Source organism: Halichoeres trimaculatus, unplaced genomic scaffold (assembly GCF_033239565.1).
Source record: "Halichoeres trimaculatus isolate MK-OKI-2021-1 unplaced genomic scaffold, fHalTri1.1 fHalTri1_scaffold_8, whole genome shotgun sequence".
Lineage (NCBI taxonomy): Eukaryota > Metazoa > Chordata > Actinopteri > Labriformes > Labridae > Halichoeres > Halichoeres trimaculatus.
Window position 1 is genome coordinate 21,497,421 of NW_027437186.1, and position 23,299 is coordinate 21,520,719.

Genomic DNA, 23,299 nt, shown 5'->3' on the forward strand with positions numbered 1-23,299 from the left:
TTATTTTTTATATAAATATATACACTAGGAGACACAGGTAACTAAGAAATTGAAAGTTTGACTTCAAACTGAACAATGTGATACTGCAGTTTGTTATGAAGTAGTAAGCATTTTCAATTCAAAGCTCTGAAATGCCACATGTGTTTAGAAATAAAGTAAATATTTTTGATTGATATTAGCAATAAACAGAGACATTTATATGATAATACACGTTTATTTTTTAGAATACATTTTTATAGTAATATACAGTTTCTATTTTATCTATGAAATACTTACAAAAGTGTTGTGAATTGCAAATTGGTAACAAAAATGTTAGAAAATGACTTGAAAAGAAATAAATAATTTAAAAAAAGACTATTTTTACACTTATATGTCGTGTTTCTGTGTGAACATACATCTGATTTTATTTGTCCAGCTCCAGCCCTTTCCATGATTTAGCTGCATTCCTCTTTTTTTGATCCAATTCCTGTAAAAGAGATGCAAAAGCAAAGGAAAAGGCTTCTTAGTCTTTTGATATTAATTAATCATCTGCTTGTTTCTTCCTCCACAAACACACAACCATAGATACCGGCCACAGATGACGTTATGAGCAGAGCTTTTAAAAGAACGATGTAGTACATCTTAAAAACACCAAACATGACTCAAAAAAGTAGATCATCTTGTTTTTTATCCAACATTTGGTCTAAACTTTGGAAAAAGCCTTGACACAGTCAGGTAAAGGAGAATTCAGTGAGCATGTTGGAAACAGATTAGATCTCTATTGACCAGTTTTGGTAAATGCAGAACTGAATTTGTCTTATATTCTACTTTCTGTGATGATCTGCATTTTATACATCTTTCACCACTTGCATAAAAGTAAGATAAGATGATGAACAGCTGAGCTTTGATGATTCAAAAGAAGGTGCATAAATGAAATCGGTTAAGTTAAGCCTTCCTTAATCCTCAGATGAGAAGTCTATTTGATTGCGTACAATCAGATAGAAAAGGAAATTAAAGAAGGGGTAGAACAAACAGAAAAGAAAGAAATTAAATACATTTACTTCTCATTGTTACCTGAGCAGAGCAGGAAACAAAGAGGGCAAAAGTGTATGCAAAATAAAACTGTAGAACTGCAGAACCTGGTTCCATTTGAAAAACGTGTGCTTTTTATTAAAAAAAAAAATTGAGAAACAGGTTAGAAGTGTCTTATTTCCCCCACAGTATACTAAATAGGGCTGAGCGATTTTGGAAAATAATCTAATTGCGCTTGTTTTAGACCAATATTGCGATTGCGATTTAGCAAACAATTTTTTTTCTTTTTTTTTTTAATCTTCTGCATTGTTCACTTAACACAAGTTTTAAGTCATTTTATAGTATGACTAACCAACAAAAGATACTGTCGACATTTAAACAAGTCTTTTTTCATTTCTTAATTGAAAAAGAAAAAGGAACACTGAAATTTTACTGACCTTCAGTTGTCAGTAAGAGTAACAAGCCATACCGGAAAAAGCGACCAAGGGGTATGGCTCCACGACCTACTGGATGGATCTTTGTAGCCCACAGGGTTTTTGTTTTTTGCCAGAAAAAAACAGCATTTTGACTTTTGCTGGTTTTAAGGGAGAACAAGTACAAGTCTCTACATTCCCTCCAGGTCTGTGTACATGACACTTTTTTATTCTAATTGCAGCCTTTGCGATTTGAAAATTGCAATCTATCACATTGGGATATTGGTTTAAAATTGATTAATTGTTCAGCCCTAATACTGAATAATATTATCAAAAGCACCAACTGGCAAATGGGTCAGAGGAGTTTCATTTTTAAGCATTAGATGAGACAGAAATGCACATTGGCCATCCAAACCATGCCACCTCAAGTACGACTGCCCTCTTCAGTACCGTTCTTCGGTATGAAAAAGACCTAGATACAGGCATGGTCTGCCTATGTCATCGTGATGCATTACACAAGCTTACCTAACATGCAAACAGACCTTTACAAAAAATGGTCTCCAAACCCCGCTGTAATTAACCTTTTACCCTTTTTCCATTTATTGGCTAACCAGAACAATAACATTACACGTTGTCCAAAGAAAACAGCATCAGGTGAGACTCAGTCAGCGATAGCAGGGTTGTGACTCGAGCAGGTTACTGTAGTTCAAGTGGCAGAGTGCCACCTGGGCAGGTCTGTCAGGAGACTCCTAATCTCTCCAGTTATGAGCAAAGAATATATTACAGTCTGTAAATGAGAGCACTAAAGTTACAGTAGTAAACACAGGATTCTGAGAGGGAGAAGGTTACTATGAGGCATTACCCTTGTTTGAGACAGGTGTAAAGGAAACAGAGGTCTACGACAGCGGATCATTAATATGAAGCGGAACAGTTGTATAAGGGATACCATTTACGTGTTATGGGCAATCACTAAAAAAAAACACAAGATATTCTCATTGTGTATCTCAAATTGAATATTTCTTCTGATCAAATAAAACATGGAAGCACACCAGATGATCTGCATACTGCTAAATTTGAAGTCATGGAACTGATTGGAGAAGCTATGTCTGGGTACCCTCCCTACCTTTTTTGACGTGCCAAACACAGAAGAGTTAAAATGTCCCAACCGAGCACCCCACTATAAAAATGCAACAGAAATAACTGAAGCAGGAGAGTTTCTGTTATTGTGCAAATCTTAAGTGGGTCACAACCATTCAAAAGTAGGCTTGAGCGTACGGATAAAGTGAACAAAGAACAAAATCTGAAGGGTCTAGTGGAGGAGATCAGCTGTGGACAGATAGATTTGTGGATAAATGTATGATCAGAATCTGAATCGCATTTATTATCCTTAAAAGGATACAAGGAATTTGATTAAACCACCCCCTCCTCTTAATCATGTCTAGGATGGTGTATAGTACAATAATGCAAGCATGTGATTGGCCAAGAAGTGTTACCTGGTCTTTCTGGGCTCTCATGGAATCAATCTGAGGCTCATTGTAGCGTGGATCTTTGGCTGGATCCTTCAGTTCCCTCTGCTCATTGGTATTCTGTCAACACAAAGTAATTCACATAGACAGCACTTCATTTGAAAAGGGATGTTAATGGAAGCCTGGTTGGAAGTAATAATGTCTATTGTTTTATGTTAACATTTTTTTGTTGTGTGTCCGAGTTGTGATCGAAAATAAAAAGAGAAGTTTCATTGAAATACCTCTGGGGGGAAAATTTGCTCATATGCTTTCTTCCACTGGTCCTTTGGGGTTTTGACATGACGAGAAGTAATGTCCACATCAGTAGCCGGAGGGGGTCCTAATGCAATAAAGGTGTTAGTTCAACAGAGTATCACACAAATGTTCCTTTGTCTGCAAAACAGCAATAATGCAGCTGTTTCGTTCAGCTGAAATGCATCACCACTTTTGGCCACAGAGTGGTGCTGTTCTCACCAATTTGGCCAAATGAGTCAGAGCCAGCTGGAATGAAGAGAGGCTTGGTGGGGTCACTGGACACAGTTTTCCTAATCACAGGATTCAAATCAAACAAGTGTTAGTGATAATTTCAGATTGATGTGTTTAGTGTAATTTACAGCTGTATGCTCCTCACCCTCTGTCCAGACCAAAAGCCAGGTGAGAGAAGAAACTCTTGGTTTTTGACATGAGACTATCTGACTTGATGCTTGTGAACTGAGGGGAAGATGAGGAACAGAAAAAGAAGTATGTGAACAAAGAAAAGTGGAACAGTGACAGACTTGATTGACTAGATAAGAAGATCATTTTGGTAAATGCACACTTACAATCAGAGAGGCTGCATAGTAATGGGCAATGAAGCGTAGAGTTTTATTAACCACTTTTCTCTTGTCAGAGTCAAATTCCTGAAACATAAATGAAGAACCTCCTAAACTTGTTTAACGAATCATTCATGAAAAAAATGAATTTACATGGGTAAGAATACAACCGTGCTATTTTAAAAACGAACAACAATCCACTTCTATGTGTACAAAAGGTCACATGGGCATAAGTTACAATCAGATCCTGGCTTGTGTTTTACCTGAAAGAGATCATACTTGCTTCCGATGATGAGCAGAGGAACAGGAAACGGACTGATCAGCTCTCTGTCCTGTTAACAGAGTCACAGTACAGTACAATATAGTAGAATATAACATCAATTATATTATTCAAAATATAATATAATATAATATAATATAATATAATATATAAAATAAAAAAGTTTTTTTTACCTCTTGGGTAAAAAAAATGTAATGTTGTTAATTGACAATGTAAAAAGGGATTGTGACTGAATTTTAAACTACCCACCATATTTGTAATGTTTTTTATGATAGTTGTGAATTAAAATAGCCCTTAATATTTTAGATGAATGTTCAAATATGTTTGAGACAACATGTTGGACTGTTGAGATGTTAGAGATGCACCTTTGTTCTGAGTTGCATTTTAACTTGTGAAATAGTAAAACATTTTCCTAGGAGCCATCAGCATGAGCATTCTTCAAACCGCTCATGAACCAAGCATAAGTCTTACAGGAAAGTCTTTGGGTAAAACGCGTGCAGCTGGCTGGCCAGACGTCTGATGTTTGGTGCTGGATTTGGTCTTCTGGCCTTGCTGTGTGAGAGAAAGGACTTTCTCCAGCTGTGCCTGTGCCGCCTGAAGAAGATTCTCCATGGTCCCCCACAGGGAATTGGGTTTAGACAAGTCCAGAATGAGAATAATGGAGAGAGACCTTGGGCAGAACAGGGAAGATCATTTCTACAGGCTACATACATAAAACACATAGCTGCAACAGCAATGAAGTTCAGACCTTGAAAACTAAACACCAAATTGCCACTAAATACACATAAAAATGAAAAAAAAAATAAAAAAGTACCACTCTAAGACATCAAATACTGAAACAGTGAGCTATGAAAGACAAAAACAAGATCTCTGAAGAGAGTGTAAGTGACCAACCTGATGCTGACAGGAGTGATGGGGATCTGGACCAAGTCCGACAAAGAAATCCCTCCTCCTAACTCCCATAGATGAGCTATATCTTTGGGCTGGAGAAGAAAACCACCAGTCTTTCATAATATCATCACCAATAATACATAATGTGAAGTTTATATTCACATTTTTACTTCTAAAGCATTAAGCACAAATTATCTGAGTAGTTGAAAAAGCAAAACCAGTTGGTTTGATCAGTACAGATCCCACAGTCAACCTGGGTCATATTGCCCAACTGTAAAGTTACAGTTAGGGGAGGGGTTTGGGTATTGGAATTTGTAGCTATTACTAATAATGGACTTTTCACAAAGATACTTCTAATCAATTCATATAAATATGGTTATAATTTGTAGTGGTTGTTGTTATGTGTCTATTAGACATGGGTGTAAGATTTTTGAGCTTCCTTACTGTGTTGTGTCCTCTGGCTCTTCTACCAAAAGTGTACTCCAGTGCAAGAGTTGGCTTTGAGGGTTCATCCCTGGTGAATAAATCAACAGTGTTAATGAGCAATAACAATGTTATCCAAGCAAAGGGATCTATGATATACTATCTGTGCTTCAACTCTAAACCTGCTGTCCTTAATAGAACATGTAGTTGGATCAAGTGTCTCTGTGAGCCTTGTCACCAGCTCTGTTCCCAGACTTTCCGAGAAGAATCTTGGAAGTCTGATCCTCATATTAATGTCAAGTAGAAAGTTATTTTTAGTTTTGTAGGAAGTGTCCCTGTGACATTGGCCTGTATTCAGAATAAGAAGGGCTAGAAACGTAGACCGAACTCACCTGTCGAGACATCTGAGAAGAATAGTTGTTTTACCCTAGGACAAAAACATAGTAAGTCTATTAACGGAGCTTTTAATCATGTGACTAATGAAAAAAAGTTATTTGGGATAATGCTTTTGCTTTGGTTCCACATAAACACACCCCCGCCTTGCTCCCCATGAGAAACACCGTCCTCTCGCTGACAGACTCCCTTCCATCCTCTTCCCCTCCTCCAGTTTCCCTACTGTGAACCTCCGCTGCAGCCAGATCCCATAGTTTGTCCGAACTGGAAAATAAAACACAACGGAGTCGCTTCTTGCCATTAAAATAAAATTTGCCTCCAATTTCGTAAAAACGCGTTCGTTACTCGAAAACGTCCCCCTTACCTTATTTTAGGCATGTAGGTTGTGTTAGCTGTGCGGCTCAATGTACCCGTTGCTAGCGTTGCCAGAGTAACGGTGGGCGCGAGTTGATGATGTAATCTCATTACTTAAACGGGGCATTATGGGAAGTGTTGTTCTTTCATTGAGGTCAAACCTAAACTGGACAACCAAGACCTAGGTCAAATAAAACATTTTTATGTACCACAGACACACAGAACTGTATAACCATTCTAATTCCTGTATTGAAAAACAATTTTAAAAAGCATATATTGCATTTTTTTTCTAATTTTTTTTTTTTGCAAATCTATCTAAGATCTATCTGACATTACTTTTATGTGATTCAATGTATGTTTAAAATAAGCATTCCGTTTTTTTCAATGACTAACTTTTTGCTGTCACTATCATGTAAAAACTTTATTAAAATTACACTTAGTTCTCAAGAATCATAACGGGGTACACTTGATTTTTTGGCAGACACCAAAAGCTAATTTACTGACAGTCTTTGAAAGCTTCAATCAGAAGTTACATTTCTGATTTAAAAAAAAAGTCTCTGGAGCTTAACTAAGACACCTTTGGTTTAATATTTTCTGGACTGAATATTTTTTTAACAATTGTTAAAAAATAACAATCACTCTGGCAAAAAAACTCTTTTATTTTTAACACAATGAAATTATTTTTTCAGCAGCATCACAGTAACTTTCACATTGTTTAATAATATACCACTCAAAAAATAGCCAAAATCTCTCATTTGAAATGAAAACCCTTTTCAATTACATCAGATAAATACTGTACATGAAACTTTGTCAATTCAGTTGACACAATTTTAATAGGAAGAAACAGCTGAGATGAGTGAATGAAAGGAGGGATTCATTTTATGTTCCAGTGAAGACAGATGATAATGGTGAATAGCAAGTGTCTTTTTCATGTAAAAGAGACAATCAGATAATCTGTCATGACTTTTTCCTTGGTTGGTCACAATAGGGCACATTTTCTAATAGAAGGTTCTCTCTGGGTCGAAGTACTGTGGAAGAGAAAGCAAATATATGTCCATATCATAAACAAAAGTTATTTTTATGTCACAAAAACAAAAGAAAAGGTCAAGATTTGCATAAATTTGCTCCTTTTTGTATGGTTCCAAATAAAAAGAAAGAGAAAGAGGAGTGAACTATAACATACAGAGTGAATGTTTTCCAATATGCTCCATTTGTAGCACAGACTCTCGAAGAACAACTTCCACATCTGAGCCCATTTTAATCATCTGCAAAACAGGGAAAAATGATCTCACACACACACACACACACACACACACACACACACACACACACACACACACACACATTCAATTTATTTTATGAATGTATTTCAAGAATATTGCAAGGCTTAAAATCCACCTACCTGTTAGATGTAACCATTTTTGTGAAAAAAATAATAATTGTTTTTTCTACTGTATTCAGAAAAAGCTCTCAAATAATAAGAGGAAGAACCTGGCTGGTCTTTAACTTATTGGCCATATGTTTTTAGCTTTGCAGTATAGTGTGTCTAACTTGCTTGACAGAAGAGCCACACACTCATAAATCCAACGCTGTATACTTTTCTATTGTACTTTTACTGTACCTTCTGGATGTTTTCTTCTGAAGTTTCATCTCTATTCTTGCGGAACTCCTCGTTTATCTTTAGTCTTGCAGCTTTGGAAGAAGAAATATGGTGTTTTATGTGCACTGTTTGACTAAGGGATCTCTTAAAAATATTATAACATATATTCTAATGAAGAAAAACACACACTCGCATTACTTACCTGCCAGTGCTCTGTCGTCATCTTTAAAAACAGCTTGTCTTGTTCTGTGCAGCGTTTTAAACACGCTCAGAACCTGCATTTAAACAGACAATTAGCCTTTGCAATTTCACTATCGTGACAGCTGCTACTAGAACTAAAGCATCAGTAGTAGATTTAATGTCCTAAATTACAGTGATAGTGACAGCTACACACATTTTGAAATAAAACCGGAAAAGGAACTCTTTGAACAAAATAAAACTGCCTTATACTCAAATTTTCAACAATAATAAACATTTCTTTTCTCACCTTCAAACGAGTACTCATGTTGACTTCCTCAGCTCTCTTCCTGGACTGGGGGACGTAGTACAGTGCAATGACCAATCAGTGACGACGTTGAGCTGACGTGTTCTCGCAGCCAATGAACGTTCGGTGTAGCTTTTCGATACCAAAATCGTCGTTGGCAGCTGCACTGACTGCGCCAACATGGCTGAAGAAACGGCTAAAGCGCAGGCAGCCCAGCCGGGTGGAGACACGATATTTGGAAAAATCATACGTAAAGAGATTCCTGTGGATCTTCTGCATGAAGATGAGCAGGTATGCATTCAACACTTTAACCCTACACGCATTTATGGGTGCACCACGCCTGAGGAGCGTGCCGCAGCTTCTTGAAAGTGACGTATAGCTAATGTTAGCTTACTGTATTTGAACTGCACTTTGAGTGTGGCTCACCTATTAAATTGGTAGGTCGTTTCGTTTGCCACAAATCTACATCTTCTATTTAAGTTGCATGCGCACAGACTTGGAAAACAACCGTGAAGTCATTTAAGTGAGATCTAATGGTCTGACAGACAACAGGAACTGCCAGCTCACCCCTCCGTCCATTTATTTTTTAGTAGTTGTTCTGCATACTTGAAGTTGTTGCAAATGGTACATTTGCTGCATTATGCCTCTGTAGATAGTTGGATTTACAACAAATGTCTAACAACGTCTGTTAGGCCAAGTCTCATGCAGCTCTTGTAAAACCCCACAGGTAAAACCGTCAAAACCATTTAGTTATGAAATGCATGCACACCAGTTATTGGCTTCCTGCTTTTGATATCTGTTGGCAATTGTGTAGCCTCGAGCGTCTTTAACATCTAAAAGCTAGAGACATGTGATCTCAACATAAGAGACACCCGACCAAACAGGCCTGACAGCGTTGTGTTAGTGTGTCAAAACAACATTATTTTGCACAAGTGATTGCAATAAAATCTTTAGGATATATTAAAAATCTTATAAATCTATATTACAGCAAATATTACATGTCTATGATACTCAGATTTGTATGGTTAGACTAAAAGTGACTCTGCACTTGCATAAGCAAAAGATAAATGAAGTCTGTTGTGCAAAGCATTTTTAAAAGTATTATTGGTGCAGTGGTATGTTAAAAAATGCAGCATGTTAACCCTAAGCATATCTCTGTTAACACCAAACCACATTAATTTGTCTGGTGATAGAAGAATATTTTCAATTTTTTCATTCCTCTCATATAATATCAGTGCTACATCAGATCGAAGAAGATTTACATGGTATATGGCATGAGTGACCGAGCAGTTATCTAGATTGATTCGAGAACCAAACATGGCTACTTTACTTGAGTTTTATTAGTTTTGCTGCCTACCAAGAAAAACAAACAAATAAACATAAAGGCAGGTAGACACAGTCACCTGCAGCAGTCAGACCTGTCAGTTACAGATCCAAGTAATGTCATAAAAGTAATTTCAACCACACAACCCCAACTGAAAACAATAAAACACTTCAACAATAAACGTTTTTAAGAACATGCCATTTTAAAAAACTGCTGCTGTCAGTGTTTGGCAGCCTGAAAGCAGAAGGGGTTAAAGTTAAATCCTTGTTTATGGTATTTGTCAGGTCAGAAATTGCAGTTTTACATTAAAAAGTATAGCATGAGACACGCCTGTTTTGGCTTTGTTATAACTAGTCATAGTTTCTTATTTCTTTGTAAAGCTGTTATATGTTATGCTATATGTCTTGTTCACACCACTGTTTACCCATCATACAGGAGGAGATGTAGTTAATTTTAGATATCAGTGTAAGGCTTACTGTTAAGAGCTTTTTTTTTTGCTTCTGTTTTTTTAAAGCCCTCTTGATATGAATAAAAAGCAGGCCATCTGCCCAGGGTGAATCATCTGTGTTTCTTTGTTGCATTTCAGTGTGTAGCTTTCAAAGATATAGCTCCTCAAGCACCTGTTCACATCCTTGTGGTGCCAAAAAAGCCAATTGTTAGACTGTCTGAAGCTGAGGATGGTGATGCTGCTGTGAGTATGATTATTTAAACTCCTTGGCTTGAATCTTTTAACACTGTAAACTGACAAATGTTGTTTAACTATTGTCTATCATGACCACTAGATGGAGTCTTTCACACATTTTATTTCTTGTCAGGATGGTCAAAGCTGCTGTGCACTTGTACTAATGCAAACATTCATTTCTACCTCTTGTCTTAGTTGTTGGGCCACTTGATGATCGTCGCAAAGAAGTGTGCTAAAAATGCAGGTCTGACTAAAGGCTACAGGATTGTCATCAACGATGGACCTGACGGTGGCCAGTCAGTCTACCATATTCACATCCACATCCTGGGTGGTCGTCAATTGAATTGGCCCCCTGGCTAACCTCCACGTCCAAACATAAACCGTCCTCTATCAGTGTTCAACCTGTGCTGTTAAACTCTGCTGTTAAATGTGACATATGAGTCAAAGAAGGTCATCAGTGATAATAAAACACACTTCATAACTGGAGGATGTGCTGGTTGTCTGTGTGTCTTAGTGGTTAGCATCTTATTTACTTCTAGTTTTGGAAATTCATTCAAATCTCATTCAACCTTTGTCTTTCCTTGATGATAATGAATCTGACCAGATGTGTATATCATAAGGAATTTGTAGAGATTTCTTGAATAAAAACTGAATTCCATCATAGTTCAAGTTTAAAACTAATGTAATTCATGTAAATTATTACAATCAGATAAAAACAGAGAAACGGGTCAATGGCTCTCTTTTTAATAATAGTAAGAAACAATGCAGGTAGTCAGAACAAATATAAAATACATGAAACATCCACAAAATATTACACAAAAAATAAATAAAATGGTGTTTTTTTTTCTTTACAAAAATAACAAAAAGAACACTGATCAGATGACACGTAGAATTTCAAAAATACATGTACCTAGCATTCACAGTCCCTAACTTCACTTTTTGATAAAACAAGGAGGAAGGGAGAAAACCAGATAAGAGGCTTCATTTGTACAGACAGAAAAGTTTCAGAGGCAAGGCAATCACTGCTGATATCAGGCAGAGTGATTCTCTCTGTCAAGCCATTTGACATCTGATGCAGTCTTTTACATTTTCTGAAAAACACCGCAGCCTGATGTGCAAAATAAGAGTGTTTTTACATTATGTCTTTAACTCAATGCCATTTACTAGTTGAAATGGGCACTTAGAGGCATTGAAAATTATCTTACAGTACAGTATAGAGAGAGGGAAATGACATGAATTCTGGTACCTAAACTCACTATTGCAAACATTTCTAAATTCTACCAAACTGCTTTACTCTAGAACACAGACTATAAGCTGAGAGAGACTCCGAAAATGATGAGTCCTCTTAAAGTAACCAGAAAAGCAGCAAAGTGGATGAGGAAGTCAACTGTACTGTCTCTGCAGTTTGCTGGAACAGTTCATCCAGAAACACCAATATGAGGCTGTTTTACGAACACTTCCTTTTCAAAGATGAAAACTTAAAAAATGTAAAGAGTAAAAGGCCTCTTTGTGAGTTGCCTGGTTTCTTTTCAACAAAACATTAACTCAAACCAGCAGCAGTTTTTTACACACTGAGGTTTTGTGTGTACTCAAGCCCAAATGTTTTGTAAAAGAAATTAAATTTGCTGTCAGGTGTCTTAAAATGTTAAAAAGAAAGCTCTGTGCTAGTGATTTTCTTTGCTCACTGTTGCTACTTTAAAAAAACAAAAACTGTGACCAACCAAAGTAGAAAAAACAAATTGGACATCGGACAGTAAAACACTTCAGTGGCTTTACTGCTGAAAGTAAAGTGCAGCAATTACACAGGCCACAAATGACATGGCAGCAGAGATTAAAATAATGTTTCATTATAATAAATAAAACTTCTTGAGAGTTTGATTTGTTGACAGGAAAATGGTGTTGACATTCAGAGAAACTGCAGGTAATGCTTAGGGATGTTTGAGACGAGCTGCACTGTTTGAAATAAAGATTCTCAAGATTTTGCACGACAGATGAATTTCAACATGGCTCAACTGTTAAAAAATGACAGACTCATCAGTGTTGTTTACTTTGGTAAGTGATTGTTCTGAGTGACAATGATCATTGGTTTCCAGGATGCTCTAACTAAAGTAAAAAAAAAAAAAAAAGAAAAACAGACTCAGCATTAGTACGATCAACACAGACAACCCCTCTCAGGAGGAAAGCTCTTAGCTCTGTCCTGTACATGCTACTGGAGTTATACACTTTGTGTAAAAACTACAGGGAGATAAAAGAAGGGAAAGAGTGAAACATACTGGGGGGAGGAGGCACTAAACTTTCCTTTTCAACAGATTCAGTTTGAGAGATTCTTCAATGGACGGTTACTGAGTATCAAAAACTTCTGCAACTTCTCACAGATGATCTTGATGCATGTCTGTTTCTTAAGGCTGCTGAAATATTTTCTTATAAACCATCATGGTATTTTGCATTATACAATAGAGTAAATAGATCAGTAGTGTTATTTTACAATGCATTGTTCTTCTTAATGGTCCTTCAATAGAAAGTCTCATCAAAGTTGAGTATCATCATTTGAGGGGAGAAAGGCTGCTACTATGGAAGGTGTGTTTTAAGGCATGTCCTTAGAGTAGGCAGGGTCCAGACACATGGAAAAGGCAAGAGGAGGAGACTGAAGGAGACTGTACAAGCAGATGTCTGTCCACTGAGAGAACAGACATGTAGTCTTCTGTCGATCAGGTCAGCAAGTAAGCATGAATAGTTTTTAAGTTGAGAAACTGTTAATTGGCTAATTTCTTAAGAAGGTATATCTATGATACAACAGTTGGGGTTTGCACTGAGTCCAAAAGTCATATGAAGCGCTTCATTTCCAGTCTGAAAATACTTCAAGGTATGTTTATATTATACTCATAAACCCAGACTGGTTTACTGAGTAGAATGGCAACTGTTCAAATGATTCTACACCTGCTTCATTTCTGTGAACACTATTCATCCACCAACTGCACTCCAATAGTGATTCCTTCATTCGCACGACTGAAGGAGAACCTTCTGTTCACTTCTGCGCAATGGCCTCTTCTCCACTGGGCCGAATGCGGTTAAAGGTCATCCCTCCTACTCCTGCTAACCCCAAACCCAGGCTAGGATCTTGTCCAGTGGCCTCTGTGCTGGCTGTTGATGCTCCAGGACATGGTAGGACCCCAGGGAGTGGGTCTTTGGCTTGGGGCACAAACCCAGGGCTGGTGGCAGAGGGGGAAGTTGTTTTGGCTGTTTGCGGTTTCGTAGGGGTGGTGGGGCTGGTGAGACCGAGGTTAGCCAGGGCATCCAGAGTCCCATCTGGGTCCACCATCACATTGATCACTGTGACAAAAACAGAGAGAATAAAGTCACGCTGGGGATCCCTGTTTGAAATAAAGGCCTTGAAAACATTTTTAATATTAGCTCTTTTTTTATGTGAAACATATGTGGATATGAGTTGTGCAGTCCTACATGACAAAACAAGTAGTGTTGCATTATTGGTACATGCTCGTACAATACCAACTTGGCAGAAGGAAAATGAAAAAGATATTCCATGAGGCATTATAAAAAATGAAAAGTGACAATGAAACTTCCTGGAAATAAAACTGTTTTCAAAAAGAATGTTGCAAAAAATAGTACAGTTATGCAGGGTTCACATGTGGGTTCACATATGTAAACAGTACTAATGTTTATGCGTGAGTGTGTCTTAACCTTGAAGCTGTTTTTCAACTCTCTTCAGTTCCAGCAAAATTGAGGAGATCTCCTGTAAATATGAAGACACAAAAACTCTTTTATCTCCAAACACGTTTTTTTTTTTACTTTTTTTAATATCAGGCAGGATTCACTGGGTTGTGTACCTTGTTTGAAGTTTTCAGGAGAGGTACATCACTCTCCGTTCGCAGTTTACTCTCAATTTCATCCCAGTTCCTGTCCTTATCCTTGAATAATATCCTAAAGAAAATGTAGCACACAAAAGACAAATGTTAAGAAGAAACACAACAACACATTTTCAGCAGACTCACACTTGGTAATCTGTACCGTGCTCAAGCACTTTCCACCCTCAAAGGTCCAGTTTTTAGAGCAGGGCCTCACACAGTAGAGGTTTAACTGAGCCTAGTGTGAGTAAACCCTGATTGAAAGATGCACTCAAACTGTGCTCCTACATTTTCATGTAAAGAAAAATCATTAGTAGGCATTCTAACCTGATTTTTCCTGCTGTTTTGTCAATGGAGTTTCTGATCTTGCTGGAGAGCTGAGACACTGAGTGGAGAAGCAAACTGTCCAAAACGGCCTGAAAACACAGAGGAACAGAAAAAGATGTTTGACATGTGCAGAGCTGAGGGGGATTTGCTCCAAGTTGATAAAAATACAACTTGTATTTTCTGCTGCCTCTCACCTCTTCTCGGTTCCAGGTGCGTCTCCTCAGAGCTCGGGGCTCCAGACTGTCAGGAGCACGGGGGCGGAGCTCAACAGGCCTTCCATTAATCTCTGGTGCCTTATTGGTTGTAATCACTGGAGGGATCTTTCTGAAATTGAGGCTCTCATCAAACACCCGATCCACCAACTGATAGAGATGTAGAAGAGGGAAGGATAGGAAAACAAGTCAAGAAGTTTAAACATATTCATTCTCTTTTTAGAGTTACTTAAACTTGTTTAATGGTGTTTGGTAAAGGTTTGAGAAAAATGAAGGTATTAGGAACTCTGCCAAATGGGTAAGTAGCACTAATGCTTTTAATGCCTAACCAAAAGAAATAGGATATTAATCCAATAGAGCAAAAATAGGTAAAGCCTTCAACTAAAACACGCTAAGGAGTGAAAATGAAGAAAACTAGAGTGTAATATATGGATACCTCTTGCAGCAGATGAAAGCTTGAAAGCAACAAAAAGGCAGCCAGTCGTTTTAAATTAATACTGGTAGGATGGCAACAGTGCAATGTGAGCACACACGCAGTAATTAAAAGGGGTAGAAGAAGATAAACGGGCACCTTTCTCATGCTCTCCTGTATTTCCGGCTGCGTGGGACGTGCAGGGCCTACCTCTTCCCGGGTGTCTATAGCTGATCCGGGGGTGGTGGCAGCGGTGCTGACAGTGGTGCTGGGTGCTGTGCCAGATGAGCTGACAGAGTCGATCTCCCCAGCAACATCATGTATCTCACGAGCTAAGATGGCCAAATCCTTAGCCAGATCCTGGCTGATCCTGCGCACACATGGGAATAACCTGTTAACCATCAGACAGATGGAGGAGTTCTTTAGGACAAGGAAGACATGCAACGTGCATACAATACAAGCTGTCATTTCATGATGTCATAGTAAGATCACCTACAACTCATCAAACATTACATGACAACATCTGATTTAACCATTTAATACATTCATTACATTAAACTGATTGATCCCTACCTGGCTATCTCTTCGCTGTGTGCTGTCCAGTCCTTGATGTACTCCTCCTGCTCTTTCATGCGATGTTTGACCCCAACTCCACCTGGACCTGTCACCACGCTGGAGCCCGGGCTCGCAGTGGTGCCGAGTCTTGAGCTGCGGTGTGGAACGAGGTGATGAGGTCGCACATGGGCACGTCCGCCATGCTTGGGAGAATTACGGTTGGAGCCAAACTCTTCCTCAGAGGTGGAGCCGTACTCTGGGGGCAGACGTCTCCATCTGCTGCTGCTGGAAACTGTGAAGGACATGGGATGGCAATGAGATTACTTGTTGCCAGAGTCGCTGTTCACCTTGACAAACATTTGTTATTTATGATGTTAATAAATGAGTTTGTGAAAGTGAGAGGCTTTGTTACTGCAGTTGGCCCTGACCAATCCTGCTTTAACCCAAAGAAATTTTATGAGCTTCATTTTGTAACATATCATTTTCTGTGAATACTTCTTTCATCCAACATTATATCATTTTCTGGATAAAGTCTAAAAAATAGGAACTAATATTAAGGCAGAATGGTGAAACAGAGCAGTTTTTTAAGTTTGTTATCAACAGGGATAATTATAAAACCACACTGAAACAACAGGAGCAGCAGGAAAAGAAAACTGAAAGCTCAAACTCAAGCAGACCAAAAAAGTAAAAAACATGGGACAAAAACCCTGACAGAGCCAGAGCTTGTTAATATGCTTCACAATGATCACGTAGCAAATGCATTAATGTAGCTGCACCATGATGAGACGACACCATGCTCTCTCAAGAGTAAAATGGAACAAAGTGATAGAGTCAAGAATTAAAACCTCCACAAGGTGGAGCACTGTTTCTAAAATCCTATGCTCATGGGTTTTGTAGTTCTGAAATGTTTTGATAGCAAGAGAAAGTGTGAGCAGAGCATTCGGGTCTTCATCACAGCATCACTTGATGGGTATTGAGGAGGTCACACAGTGTTACCATGGAAACATATGCTAGAGCTGGGTCATCATATTTAAACTATAAAAAATTCCCTTGAAAAAACAAAAATGGCTTTTAATGGCTTACAAAAGGCAAAACATGAAGCATGTTGCTGCAAAATGTGTAATATAAAAGACAAGTGTGTAAATTGCTGAGACCCAGGTCTGACACAAGAACACACACACACACACACACAACTAAATCAAGGCTCCACAGGTCTGGTACAGTACCCGACAGCTCTTCCTCAGCATCACAACCCTCTGGTTCAGGCTGAGAGCTCTCTGAATGATGACATCAACGCACAGGTTTGTCACAACACGGCGGAAATGTTTGAAGACAAATGATTACACACAGACAAGTCATGAAATATGCAATGGTGACCCAATTTTTGCACTACAACATCAAAAGGTAGAAAAAACAGCTGCTTTTACGTAAAATGTCCCTCTTTCCTTCGTTCCTCAACAGATTAAAATAACCGAGCAGTTGATGAGCTCACCTGTGGGAGAACAGTATCCAGCAGTTGTGGTTTTGGTCTTGGCCTCGTTCAGTTTAGACACACTGCTGGCTCTCATCCTTGGTGTCAGCCTGTTTTCTGTTGGGGTTGATGAACGCAAGCCCAGACGCAGAGCAGTCTCAGCAGACAGGCGGGGTGAAGAGGTGGAGCTCCGTGTCACTGTGCACTCTGAATCGCTTCGAGCTGAGATGGAGCCCACACGGTTTCTACGCGGCTGAGCCAGCATGTCCAGTCTGGACAATCCCTTCCGACCAGATGGGGGCTTGGAGGTGGAGCTAGTGGTGGACACCTCAGAAGCAACTGACACCCTGTCTGCATCAGCCAGATCTGTGTCTGATGTATCTCCCAGTCTAGCTCTACGAAGAAGGGAGGCTCTTGTGGGCCGTGGCTGAGGCAGCGCGGCCTGCTTGTTGAGGGAGGAGGTTGTGGATGCCTGAAGAGTGCGGCTGGTTTTGGAGGTTCCACTGGAGGTTTTAGCAGATCTGCTGTCGAGTTTGGAATAACCCAAAGGTCCAGAATATGTTTCCTGGTCTGAGGAGAAATTGTCAGAGATGGGGAATGAGGAAGTCTGGTCATCATCAGTGAGGTCCAGGGAAGGCTGGCGTGCCCTGGATGAGGCAGACGGCTGAGCAGAGCGGCGTGTGTCATTCCGGCTTGTAGCTTCTGCAGTTTTTGATTTAGACTTCCTCTCAAGTCGTTCACGCGCACTTGCAGAAGTGATGCTGGTTCTAGACGCTGTGCTCATGTTGCTCTTTTCACGATGCATGCTGCTGAAGGAACGGCGTTTTTGGTCACTGCCACCTAATCCTTTCTTCTCTGCCCCTCCAGCCACATGACTGGCCGTGCTGGCTGTGTCCACATCTGACTCAGGAGAGATGGAGTCAGTCCGACCAGGAAACCCTGAACCTGAAACTGAACCTTGAGCGGTGATGCCAGTTTTACTACTTTTCTGGTCAAGTTTGTTTTCGTCTCTAAGCTTGGCTTCCAGGAATGCCATGACAGCTTCAGTGTCCTTCAGGAGCATAGCAGTATCCATGCTGCCAACAGAGTCACTACGTTCCCGCCCATTGCTGCCTCTGTTGATGCGCGGGATGAGTGCTGGTGGGACATTAGTGCTGGGCTTCTCTATTGTGAAACTGCCCTGTCTTACAAGAGGCTTTCCAGATTTCTCTCCTATTTCTCCAGCTCCTCCTTTCCGCTCCTCTGACCTCTTCTTGCGCTCAGTGCTGCCGGAGGACCGGGTAGGAGCCTTGGATGGAGAAGATGTCGACCCTTGTTTCCGTTTACTGGTCATCTCAGCGTCCCCAGCTGGAGTAGGGGATTCCCCGTCTCCCTTGTGCTCCTTTTCCTGGGGTTCAGTGTCCTGTTTCTCCCCAATCTCAGATCTCACACCCAGAGCTCTGGCGCTGGATTTAGCCCGGGGGTCATCAACGGGGAGCTGGGGGAGGGTCCTGCGCTTACGATCAGTCAGACTGGAGGAGGATTCACCTCTGCTGAGAGATGCCCCAGACTCAAAGGCATCAGCTTTGAATAAAGAGTGAGGACAAAGACATTTTAGTGGGATTAAAGATGTGAAAAACAAATACAAGTGAAGCTTCTCCAAGTACAATGACTGCGTACCTCTCTCTTTGTGCAGGAAGGCGGCTGTTTCTGCTCCTGAGCCCTCTGGGTCTGTCCTGGTGTGATTGGCTGCCAGACTGGCCCACTCAGAGACCCAGCTCGCGTCACCAGGAAGAGCCTGGAGGAAGGCATGGAGTGACAAGAGAAGGAATGAGGAGTAACAGAAAAAAAAAGAGTTGTGTATTCAACTAGTTTGGGCACAAAGGGATTCTAAAGATGCAGATTATGAGAGAAATTTCCACATTGTTCTGACTGGAAATTAAAACATTATGAAAATGTTATTTAGTCTGTTTGAATAAAGGAAAGTAGCATCAAGACCAATTCTTGCATCTCATATCAGCTTCAGAGGCTTCTGCTTGTTAGCATTAAACAAACAACAATGCAATCCCCATGCAAAAGGCTTCTCTTTATGAAAGTCAAGAAAAGACACCTGCCTACATTTTTGAGTTGCAGTCATAGAACGACTGTCAGTGCTCGTATACACTGCCCTCCTCTGCCTCTGACGAAATGCCCTGAGGGCGGAGTGTGTCTCCACATCTTAGCATGATCTAGGTCAGACACAGGGAGGACGAGCTCACTCCCATGAGCTGGCTGAGGGAGTTGATCGGTCAAGCGATGGGAGTGACTGCGACTCAACATTGTGAAATGCAGCCATAAAAATGAGTCTACTGCTTACAAATACTACACTGGACGGTAGAAGTGAGCATTTCATCACAATGGAGTTTATTTAAGCTGATTCAATCAACCAAGAAAAAGTTCCCATGACAACAAGGGAGAAAAAAGTGTGTGGAAAAATGGAACTTAATCCAAATAAAAGAATAACAAACAAGCTGTTAGAGAATGGTTCTGTACCTCTTTCCCTGTATCTTCTGTCTCCTTTCCTTTCACTTCTCCTTTAAAGTTGGACAAAATAGAGGGGTCCTGATTCTGCTGCACACCAAACACCTAAAATATTTGGAAAACAGTCGGTAAAAAAACACAGCCAATGCTGAAGAGTAAATCATGAAGTCCAAATGCTTTCTGTGTGACTGTATCATCAATATACAAGACATTTAAACTTTGACAAGCACTGAAGCATGCTATCTGTGATGTAATTCATAATCCAAGTGGTATATACACTCTGTGGTAATACTATTCTGCAGCATTGATGATTGAACAGAATAAGAAGCTGAATTAGTGTAAGGATTTGCACTTGATAGTTTAGAACCATGGCAACTAACAAGGATCATGCACACACACTTCCCAACAGACACTATTTACAAAAGGCAGAGGGAATGAAAGCGGACACACTGTGAGCAGTGTGCCAATTAGTGTGTCAGCTAATTACAGGAATTAGCATAACAATACTTGCAGTTTTGAATGTAATGCACTCAGACTAACATGGGTTTGAAATACAACCCCCTAATTATATCACTGCTTCCCTGTGAATTACACCTTTTCATCACTCTAAGAGACATCTGCCTCTTTAAGACTTCATTTAGTAAAACCTAAATAGAGTCTATAAATTTTGATTTCTTGGCGGTCTCCAGGAAATAAGTAGAAATGCTGCCAGTACCAACCTCCATATCCATTAAGGCAACAATTAAAAAGTCTAGTAGATCTCTATTTACAATGGGTGATCACTTTTGTTGCATCAATTAAAAAATGCCCTTTGAAATCCTACTAAAGCTGTTATGATAGTCAAAAACATGTAAGTGCTCCTCCTAAATTTAGCATCAGCCAGTAAAACTTGCTCTGAAACCAACATTAAAGCTGCTCTCTTTGAGATCAACACTTTCCCCTTTCAGACACGTTTTCTGTGACCATGAGAAACTGCTGTGCCATCAGACTAGGCAGAAAAAGAAACTAATGGTGTTTTTTCAGCCTCCCTGAGGCACTGTTTCGTAAAACAGGGCAGTGCTTGAATTGAGCAAGTCTCCATGGGCCACTGCAGAAGCATTAGGGTTTTCCAAAGGGACAGAGGAGATGGAGTAGCGGTCAAACTTGGTGACAGAGTGACCACAGCCTTGTTTTAGAGTCAATAACACAAAACAGTCTCAAAGGACTGACAAGAAAAGTGCAAACTAAGCAGGTAATTAACAGATAATTAACCTTGCTCTGGTCTGTTTGGTATGGTCAAATCCTTCTCTCTAGTGCAGCAGGTTTAAATGATGCTGTTTATTATCTGCTTTCTTTTACAAATTAAAAAACATAAATCTTATAAAGCAACTGAGGGAGATGTTTATGTTTCAATACATTTGCTTTCCGTTGTAATATCAGCAATCTGAAATTAAAAGCCAATCATATTTAAAATGAAATAGTAGCCAATTAACTTCTTTTGAACTTTAGAAGCATTTGGACAAACCTAGAATGTTTTATCTTCAAAGCCTTCTCTTGGCATTTGTGCAAAAGAAATTAAAATAAAACTTCAAAGAAATTAAAAATACAAAATAAAACCTCCCTCAGGTTGTGGCAGACTTGAGTTAATTTAATAGTGACTAGTCAATTGTGTTCAATTCTCTTAACCTATTTGCAGCAACACTATTTTTATTGTATAGTTCAATAATGTGAGTAGCATTTCCCATTTCCAAAGAATGAAATTTAATTGGCTTTTCCTGCAGTTTCATGCAAAGCTCTTGAGTCCACCTGACCATGCAAGTTCAGCAACCTTCAATCAATTTTTAGATAAAAGTGATGAAGCCAAGAAATTATTAGGATACCTCGTGGTAAAGTAAGACACTAAGATCTCTGGCCACTCCTACCTTGTCTATCATACGCCGGGCCTCCTCTTCCTCTGGGTTTCTGTTCTCCAGTTCAATAGTGTAAGTTCCCTTGTCGCTATGGTCGTCCTCTGCTTCTCCTCCTGCAGTTCCTTCTCTTTTTCCCACGATAGACGTGTCCTCGCTGGGGCTGGTAGGACTACCTGTTGCCAGCCCTGTGCTGGCTGAACTGCGGCCGATACTTGGGTCCTCTGATCTTTGCTTGAGAAGGACACGGGCAGCTGTAGGGGCACCTGCAGTCACTGTAGCTGGAATCGGAGCTGGAACTTTACCTGGAGGCAACAAAGCATAAAGCACAGGAACGGCTATTACATTAACATGCATTCAACACAGAACCCCAAAAGATTACAGTAAAGTTATAATTATGATAAAAAAGTATTTCCATCAAGAAACACCTGAAAAGGAAAGTGCCATCATTTGCTTCATAATCAATAACATAAGTTTCATTACCAGAATCTGATGCTGAGGCAGCAGAAGTGGAAATGCTGAACACTTTTGGGTGAGAGGGAGGCTGAGGGCACAATCCCTCCCCACCTGTTCCCCCCACCTGCAGGGGTGCAGTCTGGGAAAAGGAATATGATCGGCGCTTGCGGGGGTTTTCCTCGTCATAGAACTCTATCATGAAGGCAGTGCGAGGGCCCGTTCCTCTGGTCCCACTCACTGTTATGCTCCCTCCTCCGGATCCTCCCACGCCACCCCCTACACCACTGTGTGCTGCTTTCAGGCGTTCCTCAAGGGCATGGCGGCGGTTGGCAAAGCGCAGGCCTAGTCCGTTCTCAGAGTCACTCTGGGTCCCATCCTCATGTTTGCTGCCTGACGGGACAGAAAAGGTGGAACAAGGGTGAGCTTCAGCCATACCTGATGTTAAGCAACAATTAAATACTTAAGGAGAAGTCAGATTCAACCGGAGCGGGATTTAATATGATAAAATAACCATGACTTTTACATTAAAATTTACCTGACAGAGTTTGATTTAAAAAGAGCTACAATGCTAATTTTCATATACTGTAACCTACTTCTACTGGAAATCTGAAAAATCCTACCAGCATTTTTAAATCCACATGAGACATGTCTATCCAGACAATAGCTGTTTGCATTCTTTCAAAACCAACAGATAAAATAGTATTACATGTTTACGTCGTCAGTTATTAAATGAAGAAGAAAACCAAGACAAAGATGAAGAGGAGCATAGTAAAAAGGAAGAAAAAGAAGCCAAAAACCCAAACACAATGGAAACTGAATATTTGCTAGTCTTCAGAGTCTAAATGGACTACAGACTTTCATCTGTGGTCTGAATCTCCTTCAGCTATTTTAACAGACCCTACATTCACAATACTGGTTTACATACCACATTACTGCCATTTCTACATTCTGCTCAGTCTGGATTAAATCAGCATGTCCCCTCAGTGCTGTGCGAATGCAGACAGTGGGCCACGCTAATCCAGACATGCCACCCACACGTTTACTAGCCCTGCCTACTGGCAGTGAGAGGGAGTGAGTAGGGGGAGGGGAGGAGGTGAACATGGATGGGGAAGTGGGGTTGGGATTGAGCATTTGAGGAGGAGAGAAAAGGCTTCAGGGATGGAAGAGGAGGAGGGTATGTGAAAGGAGGCTGGGGAGGAGGATGGGAGGGATGAGAAAATGGATTTGTGGTAGAAAAGAGAAAGACAACTATAGAGAACGAGGGAGAAAGAGGAGGGGAATGAAACCCTTAACTGAAGGAGGCTCAGGATGAAGTGTATTGCTACTAGTTGTGAGTGACAGCCACTCACACAATCAGCCAGTCTGTTTACTCACCAACAGTCAGACAGTCAGGAGAGGATACGTCACATGATTGCTGTTGTCTATGACTACTGGAAAAACACTTCC

At 40.0% G+C, this 23,299-nt stretch overlaps 4 protein-coding genes across 6 annotated transcripts in view; 1 reads left to right on the top strand and 3 right to left on the bottom strand.

Annotated features, from left to right (window-relative positions):
* Nucleotides 1-245: 245 nt before the first annotated feature.
* On the bottom strand, nt 246-6,169 carry dync2li1 (dynein, cytoplasmic 2, light intermediate chain 1). Its single transcript, XM_074675803.1, has 13 exons — nt 6,093-6,169; nt 5,869-5,992; nt 5,728-5,762; nt 5,357-5,426; nt 4,916-5,004; nt 4,493-4,691; nt 4,005-4,073; nt 3,751-3,828; nt 3,561-3,640; nt 3,404-3,474; nt 3,172-3,269; nt 2,918-3,010; nt 246-466 (listed from the first exon to the last, which is right to left on the bottom strand). The coding sequence occupies exons 1-13, from the start codon at nt 6,104-6,106 to the stop codon at nt 404-406; spliced, it is 1,083 nt and encodes a 360-aa protein (XP_074531904.1). The 5' UTR covers nt 6,107-6,169; the 3' UTR covers nt 246-403.
* Nucleotides 6,170-6,741: 572 nt separating this feature from the next.
* lyrm7 (LYR motif containing 7) lies at nt 6,742-8,296 on the bottom strand. Its single transcript, XM_074675276.1, has 5 exons — nt 8,170-8,296; nt 7,885-7,957; nt 7,704-7,774; nt 7,266-7,347; nt 6,742-7,110 (listed from the first exon to the last, which is right to left on the bottom strand). The coding sequence occupies exons 1-5, from the start codon at nt 8,185-8,187 to the stop codon at nt 7,040-7,042; spliced, it is 315 nt and encodes a 104-aa protein (XP_074531377.1). The 5' UTR covers nt 8,188-8,296; the 3' UTR covers nt 6,742-7,039.
* A 3-nt stretch (nt 8,297-8,299) lies between these two features.
* On the top strand, nt 8,300-10,655 carry hint1 (histidine triad nucleotide binding protein 1). Its single transcript, XM_074675275.1, has 3 exons — nt 8,300-8,457; nt 10,077-10,181; nt 10,368-10,655. The coding sequence occupies exons 1-3, from the start codon at nt 8,347-8,349 to the stop codon at nt 10,530-10,532; spliced, it is 381 nt and encodes a 126-aa protein (XP_074531376.1). The 5' UTR covers nt 8,300-8,346; the 3' UTR covers nt 10,533-10,655.
* Nucleotides 10,656-10,900: 245 nt separating this feature from the next.
* cep170aa (centrosomal protein 170Aa) overlaps nt 10,901-23,299 on the bottom strand; it is a 41,198-nt gene continuing 28,799 nt past the window's right edge. For 2 of the 3 annotated variants that reach the window (XM_074675272.1, XM_074675273.1), the window contains 13 exons: nt 21,881-22,243; nt 21,413-21,702; nt 19,524-19,616; nt 18,672-18,789; nt 17,034-18,575; nt 16,768-16,818; nt 15,560-15,833; nt 15,146-15,377; nt 14,557-14,724; nt 14,363-14,451; nt 14,018-14,111; nt 13,872-13,923; nt 10,901-13,502 (listed from right to left, as the gene is read on the bottom strand). In XM_074675272.1, coding sequence (XP_074531373.1) covers nt 13,198-13,502; nt 13,872-13,923; nt 14,018-14,111; nt 14,363-14,451; nt 14,557-14,724; nt 15,146-15,377; nt 15,560-15,833; nt 16,768-16,818; nt 17,034-18,575; nt 18,672-18,789; nt 19,524-19,616; nt 21,413-21,702; nt 21,881-22,243 — 3,671 coding nt within the window. In that variant the 3' untranslated portion in view covers nt 10,901-13,197. The remainder of the gene's footprint in view (nt 13,503-13,871; nt 13,924-14,017; nt 14,112-14,362; nt 14,452-14,556; nt 14,725-15,145; nt 15,378-15,559; nt 15,834-16,767; nt 16,819-17,033; nt 18,576-18,671; nt 18,790-19,523; nt 19,617-21,412; nt 21,703-21,880; nt 22,244-23,299) is intronic. The other variant, XM_074675274.1, reaches the window with a different exon arrangement.